We start from the raw sequence: 23,706 nt of genomic DNA, 5'->3' as shown, positions 1-23,706 counted from the left end.
ACCTGTCAGAGCAGGAAACAGTTTTACTTCCCCAAAACCTTTGCAGCTCAAATGAAAGCACGATGACTTGGATTTCTCGGTTCTGTTTTGTGAATCATCGAAGAGCGTGAACGTCGAGCTCAGAGCAGCAGCTTCATCACGGGTACGTTTGTCTCATCTGGAAAAAAAAAAGAAAAAGCATTAATTTTTAAATGATTTATGTGCCTTTATTTGAGCAATTATAAATGAACACACAAAACATCCATACAAACTGAGACACTGTCTAAAAATGCAGTAACAAAAAAACCTAAAATGTGTAATTTGTTGAGGAAAAGCTGTTATTTGAAGTACAACAAAATGATTTTTTTGTGCTTTCACTGATTAAATTAATTTAATTCATTTTGCAAATATGTCAAATAAAATAAATGTGACGCATTAGATTTTGCAACCTCTCGTATCAGAAGAGCCATTTTGACCCTTTGTCTCCTTCCAAATATAATTCCTCTGGAGCCGCAAAAACCTATTTGACTCATAACATGAATATAACTAAAGAAGCTTTCTGCATTCACCTGAATCGTTTTTAAAAAGGCTCCGTTTTTACAAGATTTTCACAAAAAAAAATTGGGGGTCTGTTTTTTACGAAATGTTAATTTTTTTTTTCGTGATTTTTTTCCTTGAAAAATCTTGTAAATCTCGTAAAAAGACAGAACCAATACATTTTGTTTTTCGGGGAAAAACGGACCAGAAAAAAAAAATGGTAAAAAGAGAACTGAAAAAAAATTGCGTAAAAACAGAGCTGTAAAAAATCTCATAAAAACAGACCTGTAAAAATGAATTATTTTTCAAAATGTTTCCGTAGATAACGCCATGTTTAAAGTTGTAAATATATACAATATAATTATTGTTGCATTTGTGAAACGTAAGAACTACATAAAACACAAAACTATACCTAAAAAGATTTTTGTAGTTTAAAGGTGCATTATGTAATAAATCTAAAGCAACTGGCCATAAAATCCTCCTAATATGTCACAGAGACTCAGGAATAATAATAATAATAATAATAATAATGCATTATATTTAAGGCGCCTTTCAAGACACTCAAGGTCGCCGTTATAATGTTCATATAACAAACTGAACTCACCAACAACAACAGTACAGACAAAATATTTGCATTAAAAAAATTTTTTTTGCAGACTGCAAATCATGTTTGTTTTGAAATCATGTTTTGGCATGTGGCGCCACCTACAGCTGTCTACTAATCATTGCAGTGAGTAGAGTCTCAGCTGCCGAGCAAACACGGGTTGCCAGTTACGTTTGAGCTACAATGGCGGAGAAAACAAAACCTAAAAGACCTCGGTGTTTCGAATTTAAGTGTAGTAACCGTTTTTGGCCACATTCTTACATATAGTGCCTTTAAGTATCAGTGGGAAAAGTAAAGATTTTCTCCGTCTTCCTCTCCTTCTGTCCCTTTACTTTACTGCATCTTCATTCCCTCCTTATCAATACATATTTATATTTAATATAAACGTATCAAACAACAAAAACACACTGTCTAACTTTGTATTGTTCATCTGGTCTTTTTATATTCTTCAAGTAAGTTTGGATCATTGAGGACATGAGGAGCTCAGTGCTGCCTCTGCTGCTCAGCTTCTTCCTGCTGCAGGCGCTCGTCAGCGCCTCACACTGGGAGGAGGACTACAAAGATGGCCGCCAAGAACCAGAGCCGCACAACAAAACATACTGCACCTGGAAATGTCTCCTGTTCACGCTGCAGTGGCCCGGAGGTTTCTGTCAGGTCAGACATGATTATAGTCTTCATAATAATAATAAGAGAATTAATTATTATTAATTAGAAGAAGAAAGAAATGAGGGCTGGAATGAAAGGACAGGAGCAAATGAGTAAGAAAATTAGGAGAGGAAAAAGTGTTTGGGAAGAGGTAAGGAAGAAAATAAGTGTGGAAAATAAATAGAAAGGAAGCAAAGGAGTAAGTTACGAAATAAGATACAAGAAGGAAATGAGGAGGTAGGGAAGTAGGGTGAAAGGAAAGGAACTTAAGGTACCTTAAGACAGAAGGAGGAAGTAAAGAAAGGGCAGATATAAGGAGAGAAATATTGAGAAGTGAGGAAACGAGGTGGCAAGGAAGTAAAAAAAAAAGCATTAGGTAGTAAATAAGGAAAAAGATGTAGGCGAATAAAGAAAGAAAAAGGTTTGAACTGTCTGCAGACGATGTGGACGTGTCATGAAGTGTCCTTCTGTCGTCCCTCAGTCTCTGGACAACAAGACAGAGTGCAGGATTCCTCAGAGCATCAGCAACTGGACCATCCACGGCCTGTGGTAATAAATAATAATAAAGTATAAAATCCACCAAATACTACATTAGAATTTGGATTCATTCTCCGTCAACTAAACATAAGAGAAAAAGCACTCAACATGTTCTTCTCATGTCCGTCCTCTGGCGTGGACATAAAACACCTGTCGCCACGAGAACCTTACCTTTGTGTTTACGTTGATCTGATTTCATCGGCTTCTCCTGTGTGTGTGTGTGTGTGTGTGTAGGCCTGTTAAAGCCAAACACTGCTGCAGCTGCTGGCCAATGTTCCCATCTGACGTCCAGGTGAGGCACCGACCGTTGACCTGTGACCCTGACTTGACGACGACTCCTTCCTTGTGAGGCTGAAACTCTGTGTCGTGTTTTACCAGGAGCTGGAGGCGGAGCTGACTGAACAATGGCCGTCCTTCGTGAAAACCAAGAGCTGCTTCCACTTCTGGTACCAACAGACACCAACACTCAGCTCCAACCTGGAATAATAACCTTCCAAAGCCTCTAAAACCAAAGACAAACCATCTTGAGCACCCCCTGGTGGCTGGTTCGTGTATATGTTATAAGTCCCGCCCCTTACAACATAGACTGTGCATAAAAATAGATTCTGGTTTGCCAGATGAGGTCAACCCAGAAGTAAAAATATATTGAGTGGCCACCAGGGGGCAAATTTACATCAGATATCATCTTTCTGAGGAGTTAAAGGTCATATTTGCTAGTTTCAGGTTCACAACACACAGTTGTATAAATTACGTTCCTGTTTAGAGGAAAATAGATGAGTCAGCATGACATGTAAGTGGACACCAGTGTGATTGACAGCTGTGAACTTGCAAAACCTCAACATGTTGACCAAATTACAAGTCACGAGGCTTCGAAATAAGAGTTTAGATACTTGTGGGTGACAAAAACACATTTTCTTTAGCATGTCGTGTTACAAGTGTGTTTGTTTGTTTGTGTGGCGCAGGAGAGACGAGTGGAGGAAACACGGTGCGTGTGCAGCCTGCGTCGAGGGGATGAACTCTCCTCACAGATACTTCCAGATCTGCCTCAAACTACGAGGACGCTTCGATATCCAAAAGTAAGCGACTGGCGCACGCGTAAAACTAACCAATTAAATACCATCATCCTCATCCTCACACAGGCGTTTGAAGTTGTGAGGACCAAAATGTTCACGTACCAAAAACTGGACCAATCAAAGGGTTTGGTTTGGAGAATCAAATGTAACGTTAAAATAAGACTTTCAAAGTAAAGCTCAATGTTTGTCATGTAGAATTCTGGAGGGCAGCGGCATCGTTCCATCCTGTGAGCAACCATACAAGGTAACACATTTATTATTATTATTATTATTATTATAAACACTGATTTCCTCTATGGAAAAGGTTGTTGAACGATGAGGTAAAATAGCAAACCGATTTTTAATTTGTTGAGTTGTTGTTCAGTGGCTATAATCTATCATTCCCTGTTCAAAGATCCCAAACAACCTCCTTCATACTGTGTTGTTGTTTCATTGACAGTGAGTCTTTGTGTTTGTGGGCACAGGTTGCAGAAGTGCACAGCATCCTCGCTCCACATCTGGGCGAAAAACACGAGATACAGTGCGTGACGGACAGTAAGGTCAGTTCCTCCATCTTCATTCCATTCCGTTCTCAGTGAAACAGTGACTCTAATCTATCTTCACGTGGCGCACGCTCCGAACCTGTGATGTGAGCTTCAGGAGCAGATGTGTGACAGATGTGTTAGTAATGCATTTCTTGTCACGTTTTCCTTATTTGCAACATGTTTTTGTAAAATAAATGATTTGATTGGGAAGAGGTGACGGTGAAGCAGCCTGCACCTAGAAACTGAGAGAGCAAAATGGAAATCAGCCACCATTCGCTTTAATATTTACACCTGTGTTAAGTGTCCATTGTGTTAAATGGGTCATAGAGTTTCGAGAGTAAAGTCTTAATATTAAAAAAAATGTCATAATAATGAGAATTAAGTCATAATATTACAAGAAAAATGTTATCGTATGAGAAAAAAGTTGTATTAGGAGAATAAAGTCATAATATTATGGGAAAAAAACACATTTTTGTCATTACTTCATGAAAGGTAATATAATAATAATTATTATTATTATTATCATTATCATTATCATTATTATTATTATTATTATTATTATTATTATTATTATTATTAATAAACAGCAACAGAATGCAGTGGTAACCTTGTAGTCAACCACCAGCCATTTCCTCCACAAAATCCACAAAAGAGAGGATTTTCTCCAAGTGTGTGCTTGTTTCTTCAAAAACAGACTCAGTCCTGATGTTGTGCTGATGAGCCAAAAGATGAATAAAGAGTAGTATTCTAATACTTCATCACACCAGTGACATGTAGAATTTAGACTTTAGGGGGAAAAGTAAAGACCCACAGCAGTGATGGAAAAAAACAAAAAAACAAATCTTGTGTAAAGCGGTGACTGTCTCTCACCTCTGCTCTTCCACGTCCTCTCGACCTCAGGAGAGAGAGGTGTGGTTTCAGGTCAAAGTTCCTTTGTCTCAAAACCTGACCGTCGGCTGCCCTGGTGACACGGGGTTGGACCGTGGAGGAACTGGTGCTGGTCCAGGATGGATCTTGTCTCCTGGACATCCCTGTCCTCCTCAGCTTCCCTTCTACTACTTTCCCATAAACCACAAGCAGCCACAGCAGCCGTGTGAGTGACAGCGTGTTGGAGTCGGCGACTGCTGCAGACGAGACCTGTGATAATGACAGTCGATCATCAAATGTGACGTCCTGATAGTGAGGATACTTCCATCCACTGCTTCTTTAAAGTTATTAAACAAATAAACATATACTGATGAAAATCACAATCTTAAATCCACTTATCTGTGTTATTTATTTACTCTTTATAGCCACATTTGAGTCGGCTCACTGGGCTTCTTCTCAGAAATAAAGCCACTAAAAATGCTGCGATGGATAACAATAATTACATTTTAACCTTAAAAATTATCATTTCGGTTAAAGGGCTTCCACATATTTAGCAAGTGTTACAAAGAAATGTTAAAAATCCAATGAGGAACTCTAACCCTACGACTTCAAGGTGTCAATAATCCTAATATGGTCACATGACGTCTGTGATACTAAATACTTACGGTTTCAGCGCCTCCAAAAGCACAACCTGTAAAGAGGAAGTGAGCATGGATGTGGTTCACCTGTGTTTATGTTCTGACTGGTTTGCTGCAGCGAAACTCCACGTCCTAAAATGTTACTTCCTGTAACTTACACTTGTGATATATCAGTTTTTCCTCACACTGTGACAAACTCACGCACTTGTTGTTGTGCACATTACTGGAGTAGTCCACTAGGGGGTAAACCACTCAAAGTGCACAAAATTAGTTTGTCAACAAAAAACACAGAGGAAACTCTCAAATGAACGTGACAAATGGCTGCACTGCCCCCTACTGTTATTGTGAGTATTGCATGCTGTGAAGCCTGTATTTCCAGACCCCTGAAACAACTCAAAACGCTGTAGTACATATGACGGCACTATTAGTGGTGCTGTAACGTTACATCAAAAACAGAAGAAGACATCAAAGAGACAAATCTATCGACTTTCTGTCATAAACCTTCATACTTTAAGAAGGAAATGCACAATTCTGCCGCACGAGTGAGATCCGTCCAACTGTATTGACTGTTTTTGTACGTTTGTATTTGTATTAAATTTCTAAAGACAGGACGTGTTCAAGTGACATCTAGCGTCTTCGAAACAAACATTGCCTCCAAACACAAGGCAATGAATGACTTTGCAAGAGAGAGCTGGGAATACGACGTCATCGTTTTCCCAGAGTTCCTACACATTTTCCATTTCAAAATTCCATACTTTTCCAGACTCAAATTCACAGACTTCTCTGAGGATATTTCAGTCAATATTAAACACCTGAATACCAATTGTTAAGATGCTTATGGTTTTAAAATCCTTCTCTCATTTTTCATGAAGCCAGCCCTCGGAAAACTTGCATCGACCCATGACACTGACGACAATAGGTGGCTGACTCGAGACGAGGCCATGTTGGGTTAGTAACTTGTTTTGATTTGTATATATTAATATTTAATTTTAGAAAGTGAGATAATAGATATAATAGATAGATAATAGATAATTTTTTTTCTTTTTCCATACTTATCCAGACCTAGAATTACTCTAATTAAATTCCATACTTTTCCATGCCACATAGGAACCCTGTTTTCCTAATTCTTTGCCGTCTATGCAGAAGCGCAAAACCGGCGTTTTGAGATTTTCCTACTGTGGGAGACATTTTCAAAAAATACAGTTTCAGGTCCCCTAAAACAAAAACATTTCACCTAAACCCTTTTCCGTGTGGACGGGCCCTAAAGGACATGATCATCCAACGCACCAAATGACTGCGTGACACGTGAACGTTGCCACAAAAGCACAAGCAGAAATGTGGATTGACTGGTTCACACTTTATTGACGATACATGGATGTGTTTTTGTCGTTTTTAACTGTCCCACTCCAGGATAAACAAAACAACAATGATCTAAAAACAGACTCAGAGCACTAATAAGAAACAGTGATTCTAATTAAAAAATAAAAAAACAACAAAAAACAGAGGAGAGATTTTTGTGTGTTCTGCAGCGTGTTATGCGAGTGTGTGTGTGTGTGATTTCTTTAAAGTCGAAAAAAAAAAAAAATTTTCATCAGCTCTGCAACAAAGTTTGTGTTTTTTTTTTTCCGTACTTCCACTGCACTCTGCGTGTGTCCCACTGTCTTTCTTTGTCTCTCTCTGTCTCCGTCTCACTCATTCAGAAGCCTCTCAGTGCTCCAGGCGTCCCAGGAACCTCAGGTTGAGGATCTTCAGCTGGTCGTCCAGCTCCATGCGAACAATACCGTCGTCTCCGTCGATGCTCAACAAGATACCCGTTGCCTCGCGGTCCTCTCCCAGAATCACCTTAACCTGCACACGCGGGGACAGGAAATGTAAACGTTAAAGTTCGTGTTTTTGAAGCATGGTTGTATGAGGTACAGTCACTGCGTGAGTGAAAACATGGAAAACACACCAGGAAAAAACAGACTTTAGCAATAAAAAAAGGCCAGCGTTAGTCAGCTTTATGTAAGACTGTGTCAGTATCTCCTACAATAACCTAAACAATAACTTAAACAAGAGTCATCAACACTGCTCACTCTCAAAGAAATAAATAGATAACCAAGTAACTTATCAATTGTTCTCTGAACTGGGGGAAACTTCCCGTTAGCGACCGTTACCTTGTTGTTCTTGGTTGGTGTGACGGGCTCTAGGTGATCACTGCTGATACTGACCACCTTCTCCGACTCCTGCATGAACACTGAACACATCCCTCCCTGCACACGCAAAAAAAGACATGGTTATTCATACTCTGCTCCCGTTTTTTTTTTTTTCAGTCTTCACTGCATTTGATTCCAGACCCATAAAACATCCTCTTGCTGACGTACAAGGTGCTTTCATGTTCAAGACGTCAAAAATGTGTTTTGTGAACTACCGTGACCTTTGACACTCAAATCAGTCAATTCATGAGTCCAACTGAATGTTCCTGTTAAACTTAAAAACATGAAGCTATGGGGGGGGACTGTCAGAATTAGGTTGTTTACAATTACTGATTAATTATTAAAATCATAGATTTCCTTTGATTGTATAAATCTGTGTTTTCCGTACCGTAACACTCCTGATGACACCGGTCTGTCCCATCAGGTCCATGAAGGAGTCCTTCACCCGGACCAGGATGTCTGTGGTCACCCAGTCGCTGCCGCCCTGCTCGATGTTGGAGCCTGGGGTGTGAGGGTTATAGCCTCCAGGAGAGGGCGCTCCAGGCGTCATGGGACTGTAACCCACCGGACTGGGGCTGGGACTGGCCTGTGGAGAGAGAAATTTCAAGACATTCTCACTAAAGTGCAACACAACTTATTTCATGTATGTCAGTGCATTTCTGATACATTTAATGTTATATTCATTTCAAAAGAATTGTACAGTGAGTCAAAAGATAATTTAACAGGAGAAGACCTGTGGAAGTAACTCAAAGGTTCTGTTTCCAGGCTTTCGAGACACTGAGTGGTGAAATGGCTGCTATCAAACAAGTAAAAGTCCCTGTTCATCATGTAGTCCATCAGATTTCACGAAAGTGACCCCAAACTTTTGAATTGTAGTGTAGATATCAAGAGTCCAGGTAAAGTGATGGAATTTAATACTGATTTCAGGTCGGGTTACCTGCTTCCCATTTACATCACCATGTCCTACCTGATAAGCCATTGGAGAGGGTGTCGGATGGTAGCTGGCTGGTGAGTGCGTGTTTTGGTAGCCAACTGGTGAGGGCGCCACCTGGTGGTAGCTCTGAGGACTGGGGCTGGGCTGATAAGAGCCTTGAGGTGAAGGGGCCGCATAGGGAGAATACTGCTCTGTGTTATACCTGCAACACACAAACACACACACAGTTTTATCAGTATTGTGATGATTTGAGGACAAAAAGACGAAGAATATTTACTCAGTCATCTGTGTGTGTGTGTGGCTGTGTAATTACTCACATAGCAGGCGTGCCAGGTGTTTGAGGGTTGTACTGAGGATTGACCTGCGGAGAGGGGACTTCTGGGTAACCTGGGGTCTGTGGGTTGGGCGTTCCACCGTACCCCTGTGGGGAGGGGGAGGGCTCGTCGTCGTAGCCAAAGTCGTACTCTTCCTCGTTTCTGTAGAAAATGGTAATCTTTTAATGAAGAATGAAAGGAAATTAAAGAGAACCTTGCTCAAAACAGACACACATTAGTGTTGTGTTACCTGGACGGTGTGTTGGGGTTGCTGGGGTCCCAGGCTCCGCTCTGACCTGGCGTTCTGCTCCCATCGTGCAGCGGCGTCTGAGAGCCGTAGTGAGGCGTGCGGCTTCCTGTTAAAGAAACACACGCACGTTGTTATTAATTTTAAAGCTGCCTTTTTTTTCTTCTGTTGTTTTCATCAACTCTGATACATGACACACTGTTAGTAAATCAACATGTATCATCAGTAGCAAGATTAAACCAAGGCAACCTCTTCACATGTATAATGGTGAATTCACATGTTCTGCTCAGTTTCAACTTTGCAATGACTTCTTATTGATCACATCATGGAAAAAAGTTTGCATTGTGAACAAAAAAGCCAACATAACCGTAGAGAAGATGCAAAAAAAAGACAAAAACATCCCATTGACTGATCCAAATCCCCAAAAATTAATATACAGAATGTTAAAATAAGGTTTCTGTGGTCAGACAAGCACTGACTGCATCTTACCGTCCTGCACTGGCGTCTGAGAGCCATACATCGGCGTTCTGGAGCCGGTGCCATACATGGGAGTCTGGGAGCCGTACATCGGCGTGCGTCCATGTGCCGACGTCATTCCACCGTGTCTCTTAGCTCCCCTGGAGGGAGGGACGGATCAGTGTAGTGTTAGAAACTCGTAATTGTAATACTTAGAATCTGTAAAAGCGATGAGTGAAGTGAAAGCATGAACGCAGAGTGGAAAAATTAAAGCAGAGCACGTACATGGTGGTCAGGCGCTGTCTGTCCACAGAAATGGTCTGACAAGTGGAATGAAGCTCCACGCGGGCCGTTGACTCTGTCGCGTCCTTCACCACCCCAATGTATCCTGGGCCACAGAGCAAAAAAACCATCAGCATCAAGCTTTTAACAACAAGGAGCAATGAATTTGTGATGACACGCACTGTCACCATTTTACCTTTGTAAGGACCCTGCGAGATACGAACTGTCTGACCAATCAGTTCATTGTCTCTCCGGCCTCTGCCCCTTCCCATTCCGCCTCCACCTCCACCTCCTCCTCCTCCTCCTCCAGCTCCTCCTCCTCCTGCTGCTCCTCCTCCTCTCTGCTGCGCACCTGTAGGGCAATGACAGAGGACCACGTTGAAAGCGACGAACAACTGTGCTTCATATGGGGCTAAAGAACATTTTAATTATTTTTTAAACATGCAACACGAGGATCCTTGTCCGGGAGATGTAAAGGTTCTTAAAAGCTCGGGCTGATGGGGGACTTGACTCGAGCTAGGTTTATGGTCACCGTATTGTCAACTATTCGTTTTCAATGAAGGGAAGACTGGACGAGCAGGTTCAACTCTTCTGTCCGAGAGCACCGAGACAGTCAAATGGCCTTAAATTCATGGAAGGAGATTGCTACCATGTTACAAAAAGACAATGGTTTTTGTCGTAGGACGTGGAAAAACATAAGGGATCTCTTTGTGAAGGGCATTTGTTCATTTTTCATTGGTGTAATATACTTACAATATACAAATTTTTTATACTGTAGCTTTCTCATCAGTGCAATATCCATATTCTTATTTAATATCCTTATTTTAATAGCTCACCCTTGTTTCCTTACACTGTAAATACCATGTGCATACTGTGTATATTCTGCAGACCGGTTGTAATGTACATTCTACATTCTATTTTTAAACCTATTTTTATAGTCAGTGTTAATATATATATATATATATATTGTACTTTATATATTCTATTTCTTTTTTGGTAATGCATGTTTATTATTTATTATCCTTATCTTTATTGTCTTGCTGCTGTAACACTGGAAATTTCCCCACTGCGGGACGAATAAAGGAATTCTTATCTTATCTTATCTTAAAAGATGAGCCCATGGAAAGAGTGATGGCTGTCGTCAGTTTCCCAATACGTGAAACACAGAGCCAACGTAAGCGATATCCTAAAATTCAATAGCAGAAAGTTGTTTATTACTGTTGCTAGGCAGTGGATGTTGAATTCCTGCTTATTCACTGAATATTTTGGTTGTACGCCCGCTGCCGTTGAGGCCAGTACCGCAACGAAAGACACGTTGAGCACAAACGCCTCCGTGCATGCTTGTAGGTCACTCGCCGTCTGCAGGCCCTGCGCCACAGTGTCACGGGCGAGTATTAACAAGGCTTAAAGATGAGCTCAGCTTAGTGTCATTTGCTCATTCAACATCAACAAAGAAGCTGAAGAAACCGTCTTTGTTCCACCACTCACCTCCTCCTGCATGGTGCATGGGGCTGCTGATGCGAGGACTCATTGGAGCGAATCCTCCCACAGTAAAGTTGGTTACATCTCTTGGCTGAAAGAGAAAATAAATCAGGGGATTAGCAAAGATCACATTTCTATGGTTGCTCAATCCTTGCAGCCCACACAAAAATATTTGCTGTAACTGAGAAATCTAAACGGTCTGTGTCCTCATGCACTAACGTGAAAGAAGTCCAGATTTACAAATCAAATCAGCCAAATAGTTGCAGACCTTGGATCCACCAGCTAACACCAGATGTCGCGTCTTGCAGACAAACATGCCTCCGTTCTCCACCAGCTTCTTACAGTGAAGGAAGGCAAAGCCTCGGAACAGGTGTCGGATTTCGCCTTCGCGGCCCTGCAGCAGAGACACATTATCACACATCAGAGTGCTGCTGGGAGCATTTCATGTCACTTCGGATTAATGAGCCGTGACCTTACAGAGTGCGGCCCGTCGATGACCTTCACGATGTCCTTGACATGGATGTTGTTCTGCTCCGAGTCGAGCGCAACAGCAAAGCGGTTGTCTTTCCTACGGTTCACTGCCTGGTGGCGCACCGTTAGCACCTTCCCGTGCATGTTCAACACCTGTGGGACACGCACGCGTCATTCAATTAACATTCACTTCTACCTTCTGACCTTTGACTTGCTGCCCTTTACGTCCCAGATGAGACTCTTACTTGGAATGTCTCTCTCTCCAAACGGACAATGACTCCGACCGTCTGCGGGTCAAGTTGAACCAGCTCTCCCCACTCATGCTGTCCCCCGGCATCGACTCCAGACGCCGTCTCCGAGCAAAGCTGCAGGTCTCTGGGCAACACCTTCAACTGTGCGCACACACACACAAGTAAATGTGTTTATTTTCAGTGGTGAGAAACGCAGGAGTCTTGGTTTTGATTGTGTCTTGTAACGCCACTGTGTTAATCAGTAAACTCATCAATGATGTGAAAATTTACCTCGTGCATGGTGAGGTCAGAGAAGAGTATGACAAAGTTCTCTTCCACTCGGACGATGAGACCGGTGTCTCCCTCGTAACGGCCAGCGATCACCTTCACATGGTCGCCCATACGGAAGTATTTACGCAACTCGTGAGCGGGGAACTCCAGAGGGTCCTGCATCAGAACACACACACAGACACACACACACACACACACACACACAGAAGGACAGAGTAAGACAAGTATGTTCACTTTTGGTGCCTTTTTTTTTGGTGGTGGAGTTTGTTTTGCGGTCCTGGTTCGACACAGCTCATGTTGCAGGAAGCTTTTTTTTTTTATCAAGTATAAACCTGTCATCCAAGATATACACCAGATGTAAACTGTGCAGCTCCAAACACAGAAGCCTTTAACTAATCTTATAAACTATTAATCACTTTGAGAGCCTTTAGGACCAAGAAATAAACAGTGGTGTGAGCTGCAAAAAGTTTTATTTAGACTTTGTCTTCTTAGAATTAAGCATTTCTTTCCACTTTTCACACATCTAAATAATAATCTAATGCAATTCCTCTAGTTCAAAATGAAAACTAAAATGTATAACCCTTTATTAGACATGATGATGTTCTGGCCATTGGCTTGAAGATGTTTCCTTGAGTTGGACCAATCTGAATTTAGAATGAATAACACAATATAGGGTTTCATGTGGAAATACCTGTGTACGTGTACAGGCACAAACAGGAATTTGACCATTAGGCTTGTGTGGGTGTGAGTAGAAAATACAAAAAAATTATGTGGGTGAGGAGTCACAACACTCCTTTTGGTTTTTGAAAATTTGCCAGTGAAGATTAACCTGTTTAAGTAATCAGAAGATGTTCAGGTCCTTCATTTCACATTTTTGAGTTAATTGATTTTCAGGGTCTCACAAAGAACTCTTCAGACATTATCTGTGTGTTTTAAGTGTGAGTGTGTGAGTGCGTACCTTAAGGTCCTCATGTTTGGGCATGATGGTGATCTTGTTGCCGTCCACACTCAGGATTTTTCCCTGGAGGTTGATCAACTCCCCCTCACACACCTCCACATTGTCACCAGCTTGCAGGTTGTGTTCACGCTCCTTACCTGTAAGCGCACACATACATTTGACTTTTAGACTTGATAAAAACCGATGCTAATGTAGAGTGATCGTATACACATGGACTGAACGTGAAAAGAAGTTTGAAACATCACTCGGTCCTGATCGTCTTCAGCTTGACCATTATTGGTCAGCTCTTTAACAACATACAGTACCTGACTCTGTGACAACCTCCAGGTCTATTCCTTCAGGCTGGTCTTCAAACTTCTCCAGCTCAGACAGAGTGGGCTTCACTCCATCTGTGATCTGATGCAAAGAAGAAGAAAAAAAACAATTGATTGAGATGTGAAACGTTTCACTCGTCAGTTTAAGGATGAAACCACAGACCAGATCGTCACTCACCACAGCAGACATGGCGAAACTTTTAAACAAGAATCCTTTGCGGCTGTAGCGGTTCCCTTCGAAGATCATGAAGTCTCCATCATGGCTGACCTCCCCGCCCAGGGACCTAACAATCAAATCATCATCAGTTTTCAAAATAACCATTGAAACACTAGTTGACACTATATCTGAAATGGAAACATGCAAGACCTGTTCCTGTGAAAGTTTATGTTGATTACAAAGTCACACTAACTTCATTGATTGAATGCATTTGTGTGTGTACCTGATCTTCTCAGCGTCAAACAGCCTCTGAGCAGGCCTCTTGTACTTTTTCTTCGAGAACCAATCTTTCTAGAGAACACAGACGCACACAGTTACAGTTTTTTCCCCAGTTTCAGTCAACTGTAAAACACACCATCATGCATATAATGTAAATAATTGGTTTCTGCTGGGCAATGCTATGCAAGGGAGTAAGCATCTATTACTATTCTCCAGGCATTTTCTTCTCATTCCACTTCCACTAAAATTTTACTGTAAAAAAAGTACTTTAAGCAACCCAAACCACAAAAATCACAACACATTTCTCATAAGAATAAATGAGAATGGCCACTTTAGAGCTTAATGTGGAGATGTGGTTCCAACAAGATATTGTTTTAGTGTTCAGGCAGTGGCAGAGTGAAAGACAAAATTACGTCGCAAAGAAAACATGTTATTTTCGTACACGACAATAAAGCCTTTGAATCCTCTTAATCATTTAATTGGGAGGCAAGAAAAGCGTGAGTGAGAGTTTGCCGTACCAGACTCATCTTGGCCTTGATTCGGTCCAGGTCTATTCGAGGGATCATCTTCAGTGAGATTGTGTTCTGACTCAGCTCCACGTAATCGACCTGAGGGGAAAGACAACACAAAACCCATGAAATCAAACGTGTGTGAAGAGAATTTATGAAACGTTTCTGCGCATTGGTGGCGTTCGTTGGTACCTGAGCGATGTCGTCCCTGTACAGGCCTCTCTTCAAACGCACCCAGGACTTGGGCTTCAGGTTGGTGACCTCTTTGACGACCTTGAGGACGTCTGTCATTTCTTTGATGGGAACCATCTGCTGGTTCCAAAAGCCCATTCTCAGGTTCCCGATGCCCTCGATGGCGGACTTGACGTGCGTCTGCTTGTACGACTCCACATAAATGTAGCCTTTAACATGATCGGGGGCGACCACGGATTTAATCTGCAGTGGCTGTGGGGGGTGTGATGAGTAATCTGATTAGAAAAGCAGGAAGCCTCAAAGTTTCCACACTGATTATATACTTTATCCATTATGACCCTAATCTTTTCACGTCATTACTCGCACACATATGGCAGCTACAGGATGACCAACATCTTCAATAAAGTATGTTCAAATATTTAGAAAACCTGAGCGGCAGAAGCGAACAATGCCAGTTTTCACATATTTGTGGGATCTGCGTCAAAGTAATCAAACATGTCATAAAATGTAATAAAACAGGTTGCTTACTGTGTCAGTGAACTGGTAGGCGATGAACTTCCTCATCAATGCAATGGCCGTCGCCCGCTCTTCTCCAATCTGTCAACGAAGAACATACAAGGTCAGGACGTGTGTGTATTTTCTAGTTGAGGTGAAGTAAGTGTGCGTGTGTATCTGAGTAAAATCACGTGTGCGCTGCAGCTCGTTTGTTCCTCAAGCTCAAGCTACAGAAGCTCAGCTCCTCGTGTTTTTGTGAGACTACACTATTTGTGGCAAGTTCAAATCTGATTTTGTTTTATACACGTCAGAGGATTTTAGACATTCTATTTGAGCAATTTTGATGTAGTAGTGTAGCTAGTGAGGCTTTTATTTCCCCTTTATTTTTCAGTAAGTAAGATAAGCTCTGTTTTGAAGACAGTTTCTCTCATGTTGTAATCTCATCTCACATATTTTAGTTTTGCGCAATATTGCAGTGCAAGTAAATAAATCAACATTATCTGTTTTTTATGTCAAATTTCTTATTGTAAATGAGTGTTTGTGTATAAAGGTTACACACCTTACACTTCACTGTCCACAGATTTGGATCCCTGATGACAACAAACACATTTTAACATTAAAGCATCTTCTTGATCTAGATGTTGATTGGTGAATGAGTGTTTTGTTTTTTTACATACTTGACACCGGGAAGCAGCTGCTGTTGTGTGATGTCATCGGACAGTTCCTCAGAGCCTCCAGAGTGACTGTGCACCGCAGAGGAAGAGAAGCAACAGTTAACATTTTTATTTCTGAAAATCCTGGTGATGTTCTGCATTTTTTTTTTGTGAGAAAACATCCAAACTAAAAGCCTTCAGAAATAGATTTGATTAAAAACCAATTATAGAGAATAAGAAGTTGGAAAATAAATCTACTCACTGCTCTCCTCCTGAGGACTTGGCATATTTCCTCATGTAATATTCACCCAGAGCCTCCTCTCTGGAGTCTCTGTAACACATCAAATCACACAAACACAGTTGGACAATGACGCACAAAAATACATTACATCAAAGATCTGTGAAAATAAATTATTGTCCGTTACCTCCAGAGGTTCTGCAGCCTCCTGGATCCAGAGTGATCCTCGTCCAAAACCACATGGTCGATGTTTGACACTAAACAGCAGAGAAAAGCAGGTCAATTTCAAATTAAATGAATAGCTTAATTACACTCCCAGTGTAATCAGCACTGTGTGTCAGTAACTCGTGCAAACACAATTAAAAAACTCTTAAACGATTCCTTTACTGAGGTTATTGAATTTAAAAAGTAAATCATTGTGATTGTTAAAGAGAAAAAAAAGCTGATTTACCTTCAGCCTCCTCTGCTCACGGCCAATCGGAGTAGAAGAAGAAGAAGGGGAGAGGGTACGGACACCATAGAAAAAGAAAAGGAAATGAGGAAGCATCAAAGAGAAGAGAGAAGGGATAAATGCAGGGGGGATAAGTGGATAGAGAGAAAGATCAGGAGTCAGAAAGAGGGAGGAGGTGAGAAGGTTGGAAACGAGTGGAGGGAGAGAAAGAGAGAGGCCAAGAAAAGAGAAGAGAAGAGTAGCAGTAGGAGCCAGACACGTCACACAGCAGCGACACAAACCATGATGGGAGAAAAAAAAACACAACAGAAACAAACACATTAATGTGACTGCAGAGCACATAGATGGATGAGGCCAATGAAAGGTTCAATGTTCATGGAGGAAGTGGAGTAGAAACAAACGCCACCACCCTGTGCTCTGGGGTGGGAATCAGAGGCTACCTCACGATTAAAATATCGATATTTGCCCTGGCATAGCGACTCTCGCATTCTCAGGGAAGGACGACGTGTTATAACTATGAATGCTAAGCTTCAGACAGGAACACTTTATATACATTATAGTCAGATTCATGGTCATCCAGTGGGCGGAGCTCAGGACAGTGAGCCTCCATCTAACACAGTATTTACCAGTTTATATTTCATGACGCGAAATTGAATTGAGGACTCAACTCAACTATTAACCGCCTCCAAAGAGAAGCTGTCAGTTGGGGGAATCCACCTTTTTTGTGAATAAGCATGAATGGCGAGACTTTAACCGTTTGTTTTGTTTCTACTGCACTGCCACCTGTGGTGAGGTTGTGTGTTACCATGTGCAACATGTAAAGCTTTGACCACATTCATTAGTACGTATGAATGAATAAATAAATAAATCAATAAATAAATAAACGTGACAGGTCTGCTACTAGGCAGCAAGTCAGGCAAATGATCACACTTGGTTCTCTAATGGAATAACTTATCACAGATCAGGATTAAAACTAAGCAGCTGAAATAATCTGGATATAGAGTCACTCTTCACATAATATTGTGAGTTGTGCCTAAATTTTTTTGATGTACTGATACATAGTCGGTATGTTACATAAAGACTGCACTCTGATCTCCCTGAGCTGAGAAGCAGCAGGGGGTGGGCAGGTGTAAGCTCAGTGATAACATGGCATAATTTTAGCCACTTAACAAAATGCTCATCAAGTAAAATCTGTCATCTTAAGCCTACACTATGACAAATGTATTGGCTTCCTTATCTTAGACAGTGTTTTCAACAAGTAACACGTTTGTGTCACTTTGTAAATAGCTCACTCTCTGTACCAAGGTCCAAAGAGAAAATCCTTTTCAGCTTGCTGTTTTATTGGATGAGCTTTTTGTCATGTAACACACCGACTATAAGTACCTCGTACAACCACACTTATATATATGTATATTACAAATACTAAACTATCCCTTTAATCCAGAATAAGGTGTTAAAACGTCCAATAATCATCATCTGTGTTGCTGTTCAAGAAGCCAAAAATGGATTTGCCCTCTGTGCTTCCTCATTCACACATACAGCTGTGCTGGGATGAGGTGGGGGGGTTAATACATTCTGGGACATGGACGTTATCAGATGGATGAAACTGATGTTCCATCTGCGTCATATACACATGGATGTACACAAAGGCATCAGAGCAAGAGAATTACCGTTAACTGAAGAGGACATGCATGACAGAAAGGAACACCAATAAGACAGAGAGAGTTCAGTCAGAAAGCACATTACACCAGCTTAACATGTCAACACTTTGACGCACATTTCTACTAACCGATGTAAAACCGTTAAAATCAGTGCAGTCCAACTTCATGAAAATTGATTGAATTTAGAGTGTGAGCACACATGTAGAAAGGCATGATTCTGATCCTGTTGAGATGAACTAACAGTGATGCAACAGTCAGTCACATTGATTCATCCATAATATTAAAATCTGACAAACATTTTAAACAAGATTTACAGCCCGTTTATGTGTTGGGCAGTGGCGCAGAGAGGCACGTTTGGTTTATGTTTACTTATGAACAGATCCAAGTTCTCACCTTTCTCCAAGATGTCTTCAGCTCCTTCCTCCCACTGATCCTCCTCATCTTCATACTCATCATCCACATCTGCAAAGAGAGGAGAAAGAATGGAAACATTTAAGCTCTACTCATCCCTGAGAGGCAACTGGTAAGGGAGTATGGAGACACTAGGGAGGACAGACGGGACATAAAAACGAGGGGGACAGATCTGAGGGGAAGGGCAGAAGGAGGAGAGAGAAATGACAAAATGAGGACAGAGACGAGAGAAGACAGTGGTGAGGAGGTAGGAAAAACATGGGGGTGGGGACAGGGTGAGACGTGGAACACAGTTTGAGGGGATGAAGATCCTGTGTAAATACCGGCTTCATCCAGGATGAATCCTCCGTGTCTCGGCTTCTTCTTGGGACGCTCCTCATCGTCCTCCTCTTCCTCTTCATCGTATTCGTCCTCATCGTCCAGGTCCTCGCCCTCCTCCTCAGCTACCTTGTCGCTTCCCACCGGACTAGCCGTCTCCTCCTGAAAAGTAAAGACGGAGTCATATCTGGACATCAAGGGCAACGCATTTATTCATTTGAATTCAAATTTTCCCAACAACTATTTCACACTACTTGGATTGTTTTTTGTTACTTGGAGAGAGCTCAATATTTATTAAATTGGTACCTACAATAAAGACATTTGAGAACCACTGCCTTGAATCATATGGAACCAGGTCCAAAGAAAAAAAACCTCTATATTTAGACTTGTCAAATCTGAAAACATGGTGGTTTAAATCAAATAGTTGATTCATTTATGAATTGATTAATCGAGTAATTGTTTCAGCCCTCAAAAAATCTATAAACTAGAAACCTCTACATCTAAAATAAATATGTGGTTTAAGACTACTCGCTTTTCCACTAACCAGTAAGTTCTGGTAGCTGAAATGTCCCTTTTTTTTCCTTTAAGAGTCAAACACGTTTTAACATCAGTAAATCCTTCTTTGAGCAACAACGTGTGTGTTGTGTTTATCCACCTACAGCAGCCCTATTGACAGGTGCCAAAAAGTGATCATATGCCAGAAACTAATTTGGGTCCGGATACCACACATACTAACTAACATGTCTTTGCTATTAGCACAGACAATTTAATCCGGAGATGTGCGATTTTACACGTCATAAATAAATTCCGTGATACAGCTTTAACGGGTTACAAAGGCGCCAGTGGACCCGGATCAGTTTCAGGCAGTGGCAGCATCACCGAGCCGCTGTGTTTACGTTAATAGCGCGGTTAACACATCTAGCTAGCGGTTAGCATACCTCATTCTCCACTTCCTCGGCCTCTCCGTCGCTGCTGCGGTCGCTCTGGTTGTCGGAGAAGTCGCTGTCTTCGCTATCAGACATGACTTAGCCCTGGATAAACAACAGACACGAAAAAAGTAAAACGCATTGCGAGAGTTCTTTTTAAACGTAACATGAGTGGCTAACGATAAGCTAGCACCAAGCCTAGCAAAGCATGCTAGTATCGTTAGCATGGACGTAACGTTCCACATATCTCCATCATAGTTGCAATCAAATTTCACATAGTAAGTCCAGTGGCTGTTACACATATGCCCTAATTCAAATCACGGGTTATATCGTGTTATTTGGTTCAGTAAAGTAAAACAAAATCACCTTACTTTGCCGAATGCAGTCCCTCTCACGTATTTTCGGAAAACCGCGAGATTTCGGCAGGCTGCTCAAATCTCTCGCGGGATTTGGATGGCGACTCGTCAAGGCGAAACAGGGGTCTCACTCCGCCTGTTCCTCAAAATGAGTATTTTAAAATGCATATTAACTACTATTTCTAATTGTTTTAATGGGAGCGGGGTGATGCCACCCTCCAGTCCACATCTGGGCAGTCTTCTTAACACTCCCCACATTTAAGTGAGAAACAAAGTACCTCAAAATATCTACTTATAATAATACTAATAATAATTATGGAACTTTTCTTTTTAATCACTTCCGTAAACCTGTCGTCTTTGATGTGTTCTGTATTCAAAATATCAAAGTCAATGAGGCTGTGATGTTTTCCAAGGATTTTCCTTTAAAGATTTCCCAAATGGCTCTTGGCAAGTGACTTTTTTTCGCTTAAATACGTCTGTTTTCTGTGAAGGTGCAGCACTTTGAGCCCATAGTTTGTAGCACACCGGGGATTGTACAGAGTGACTTGTCTTCTCGCATGAAACGATCTTTGACAAGTCGTGACTCTCGTACGTTCGACGTGCAGCCAATCACACCCAACGCTTCAAGGTTAGTGACGCAGCAGAGAGCGTGCTACTACTGACGACGCCGCCGCCGGTCTGACTGACAACAACCGTAGGTCTGGTTTTTCTTTCGCGGTTTGTCTGTGGTCTGTTTTCAGGCGACATGAACAGCGTGGGCGAGTCCTGTACGGACCTAAAGAGGGACTACGACCAGTGCTTTAACCGCTGGTTCGCCGAGAAGTTCCTGAAGGGGGACCGGAGCGAGGACCCGTGCACCGAGACCTTCCGGAAGTACCAGCGGTGCGTGCAGAAGGCCATCAAGGAGAAGGACATCCCAGTCGACGGGGTGGAGTTCATGGGTCCCAACAAAGACAAACCCGAGAGCTGAGGATGCGGGAGCGGTCACCGGTACCGACATCCGGACACCGCGCTGTGTCCACGTCTCCACTGAGCATGCGCAAAGGTGACGCTGCAGCGGCCGGTATTTGTGACGATTGTGAAGTTTTGCCAAACAAAGAAGAAAACAAACATATCAACAGCAAAAATTGTCATCGTACTTCCAGTGACGTCAGCATTGAGAGTTTTTCCCCCATCTTGGACTGAAAACCTTTGGACGTTTCTCATCAATGATCGACATGTTTACCAAAAGCAGCATCGTCAGAAATAAATATCTTCCTATATTTTACGATTGGATTCTTTGTTTGAGGACATCACCGTGGACACAACGGAACTGTGAAGGATATCTGTGTCCACTTACCTTCAGATTTACAGAGAAGTGAGCATCAGCTGCTCGTGTAAATGTCGATGATGCGCTGATGAATGTCTGTAAATCTTGAGTTTTGTTTTGTTTTTAAGTAAAATTCACATTTGTTGTTTTAAAATACACTTTGATTCAGTGAGATTTTTGTTGTCTTGTTTTTCGATTGAAGCTGCTCACAGGTGATGAATTCACTGGGTCACTGACGGTTCTTCCGAATCTGAAAGTGATGCAAACATAGTGGAACTGTCCTTAAAATAGAAATTTATTTAAAGGTGCATAAAATCCTCCTAATATGTCACAGAGACTCAGGAATAATGTTCATATAACAAACTGAACTCACCAACAACAACAGTACAGACAAAATATTTGCATGAAAAAAATTTTTTTGCAGACTAAATCATGTTTATGTTTTGAAATCATGTTTTGGCGTCATGTGGCGCCACCTACCGCTGTCTACCAATCATTGCAGTCAGTAGAGTCTCAGCTGCCGAGCAACCACGGGGTTGCCAGTTACGTCAGAAAACGAAACCTAAAAGACCTCTGTATTTTGAATTTGAATGTAATAACTGTTTTTGGCCACATTCTTACACATGGCACCTTTAAAGACACTTCCGATAAGGTCTGGTGTAACTTTTCACTTTTTGGCTCTGGGTGTAATCTCACAGGCGGCCTGTAGATGGCTCCTCATCCATCTATCCATCATCTATGTGGGACCACTGGTGCTAATCCCAGCCGTGAATGGGCAAGAGATTACACTGCAGGGCGGACATATAGAGACAAACAACAATTCACTCACACCTATGGTCAGTTTAGAGCATTGGTTCTCAAAGTGCGGCCCGCGAGCCAATGGCGGCCCGCAGAAACATTTCTGGCGGCCCGCAATGAATTACAGTTGATAGTTTTAATCCAGGAGTTTCTAGGCTTGTTAAATGTTTATTGGACATTACTGGATACAGTAAACTGTAGAACTGCAATATGGTCATTACAATTATTACTATTTATTAAAAGAAATTATTATTAACAGGATTTCTTTCTGGTTTTTTTTTCCTTTTTTGGGTTCTCAGGTATCAAAACTTTGAGAACCCCTGGTTTAGAGTGTCCAATTCATGTTTTTGGACATGTAATGGAAACCAGAAAACACCCACACACACAGGGAGAACCTGCAAACTGTCCATACGCTACCTTTATCTGCCCTGAGCATTCAGAATTTGTTTGTTTTTAACATGTTGTTCGACACATACTTTTACCTACAATTGATTCAATAACTAATTCAGAGACAGATTCATTTAGCCTGTTTTTCAACCTACTGTCATGGCCAAGATAATGACATTCATTTGACACAATTTATTACCAACAGTGCATTTTTCTTTTTGGATTCAGTGACATCTTGACAATTGCATCAAACAGCTTTCATAACACAAAGTCAATGGTGACAAAAGAAAAAACGTAACAATTTTTTTCAACTTATGTAATGGTGACACAACAGTAACCTTTACAGATTATTATAACAAAATACGTTTACATCTATAACTCCTTCCTACCTTGGTAACACACCATCATTTTCACCAACTGCTAACTTTTATCCATCTTTATTTCATTTCCATCTCATCATCTCATTACTTTCCTCTTTCGTCTCTGTCTTCTTCTTCCCCTTCATACTCCTGGAATAACACCTGACTATTTTCCCTCCCCATACACTGATGATTTTACCATTTTACTTTCCAGAAAACTTACTTTACTTGTTACAAACAGCTGAAGGTGTCACCACAGAATACCTATCTACTGAGCTAAAGCTTCCTTTTTCATTGTTTAGTAGCCGTGCTGTTTCAGACTGAAATCTCACCCCCAGAAGACAGAGTGTGTTGTGATTGGCCAGCCAACGAGAGCTTTCCCAACTGTCTTGTGATTGACCAGGTACCTGGAAGCGATGTAATTAGCACGCCAGCTCTCAGGAGCGCAGCTCCCCCCTCTGGAACGGTGGATTTTGGGGGTGGGTTTTTCTTCGTCACGACTCCCCACCGTTGTCCCTTTTACAGCTTTGACACGGAGTCGGACCCAGGTAACTAGTAACGATTCCAGGCTTTTTCAGAGCGCTTGCAGAGCCCGGGATTTACAATAAAACCCAGCGTTCTCAGCAGTG

At 41.6% G+C, this 23,706-nt stretch overlaps 3 protein-coding genes across 3 annotated transcripts; 2 read left to right on the top strand and 1 right to left on the bottom strand.

Moving 5' to 3' along the window:
* Nucleotides 1-1,717: 1,717 nt before the first annotated feature.
* Nucleotides 1,718-5,000, top strand: rnaset2l (ribonuclease T2, like; the record flags this gene model as incomplete). The annotated part of the gene is made up of 8 exons (XM_083887019.1): nt 1,718-1,774; nt 2,247-2,314; nt 2,537-2,594; nt 2,681-2,748; nt 3,265-3,378; nt 3,571-3,619; nt 3,840-3,914; nt 4,800-5,000. Coding segments are annotated over 8 exons (690 nt in total), but the record flags the coding sequence as incomplete, so codon positions are not given.
* Nucleotides 5,001-6,789: 1,789 nt separating this feature from the next.
* Nucleotides 6,790-20,289, bottom strand: supt5h (SPT5 homolog, DSIF elongation factor subunit). Its single transcript, XM_083887165.1, has 30 exons — nt 20,240-20,289; nt 19,881-19,973; nt 18,948-19,104; nt 18,607-18,675; nt 16,553-16,564; nt 16,289-16,358; nt 16,126-16,194; nt 15,888-15,953; nt 15,770-15,800; nt 15,244-15,312; nt 14,716-14,967; nt 14,533-14,622; nt 14,019-14,086; nt 13,757-13,862; nt 13,570-13,660; nt 13,265-13,401; nt 12,307-12,462; nt 12,031-12,177; nt 11,792-11,938; nt 11,583-11,708; nt 11,321-11,405; nt 10,029-10,184; nt 9,836-9,938; nt 9,584-9,711; nt 9,098-9,203; nt 8,851-9,009; nt 8,567-8,735; nt 7,988-8,185; nt 7,561-7,656; nt 6,790-7,252 (listed from the first exon to the last, which is right to left on the bottom strand). The coding sequence occupies exons 2-30, from the start codon at nt 19,962-19,964 to the stop codon at nt 7,112-7,114; spliced, it is 3,288 nt and encodes a 1,095-aa protein (XP_083743291.1). The 5' UTR covers nt 19,965-19,973; nt 20,240-20,289; the 3' UTR covers nt 6,790-7,111.
* Nucleotides 20,290-20,899: 610 nt separating this feature from the next.
* Nucleotides 20,900-21,627, top strand: triap1 (TP53 regulated inhibitor of apoptosis 1). The gene has a single exon (XM_083887096.1). The coding sequence runs from the start codon at nt 20,970-20,972 to the stop codon at nt 21,192-21,194; it is 225 nt and encodes a 74-aa protein (XP_083743222.1). The 5' UTR covers nt 20,900-20,969; the 3' UTR covers nt 21,195-21,627.
* The last annotated feature ends 2,079 nt before the right edge of the window (nt 21,628-23,706 follow it).

This window comes from Microchirus variegatus (assembly GCF_963457635.1).
Source record: "Microchirus variegatus genome assembly, chromosome: 3".
Classification (NCBI taxonomy): Eukaryota; Metazoa; Chordata; class Actinopteri; order Pleuronectiformes; family Soleidae; genus Microchirus; species Microchirus variegatus.
This window is presented reverse-complemented; position numbering and strand designations above follow the sequence as displayed.

Bases quoted from the DNA above. Each gene is read 5' to 3' on its own strand.
- supt5h (XM_083887165.1), bottom strand. From the start codon at position 19,964: ATGTCTGATAGCGAAGACAGCGACTTCTCCGACAACCAGAGCGACCGC. The intron at 14,623-14,715 runs GTACCAACGAAC...CTTTCCCCTCAG, and splicing joins ACAGGGACGACATCGCTCAG to GTCGATTACGTGGAGCTGAG. The intron at 9,204-9,583 runs GTAAGATGCAGT...TTTCTTTAACAG, and splicing joins TCAGACGCCAGTGCAGGACG to GAAGCCGCACGCCTCACTAC.
- triap1 (XM_083887096.1), top strand. From the start codon at position 20,970: ATGAACAGCGTGGGCGAGTCCTGTACGGACCTAAAGAGGGACTACGAC.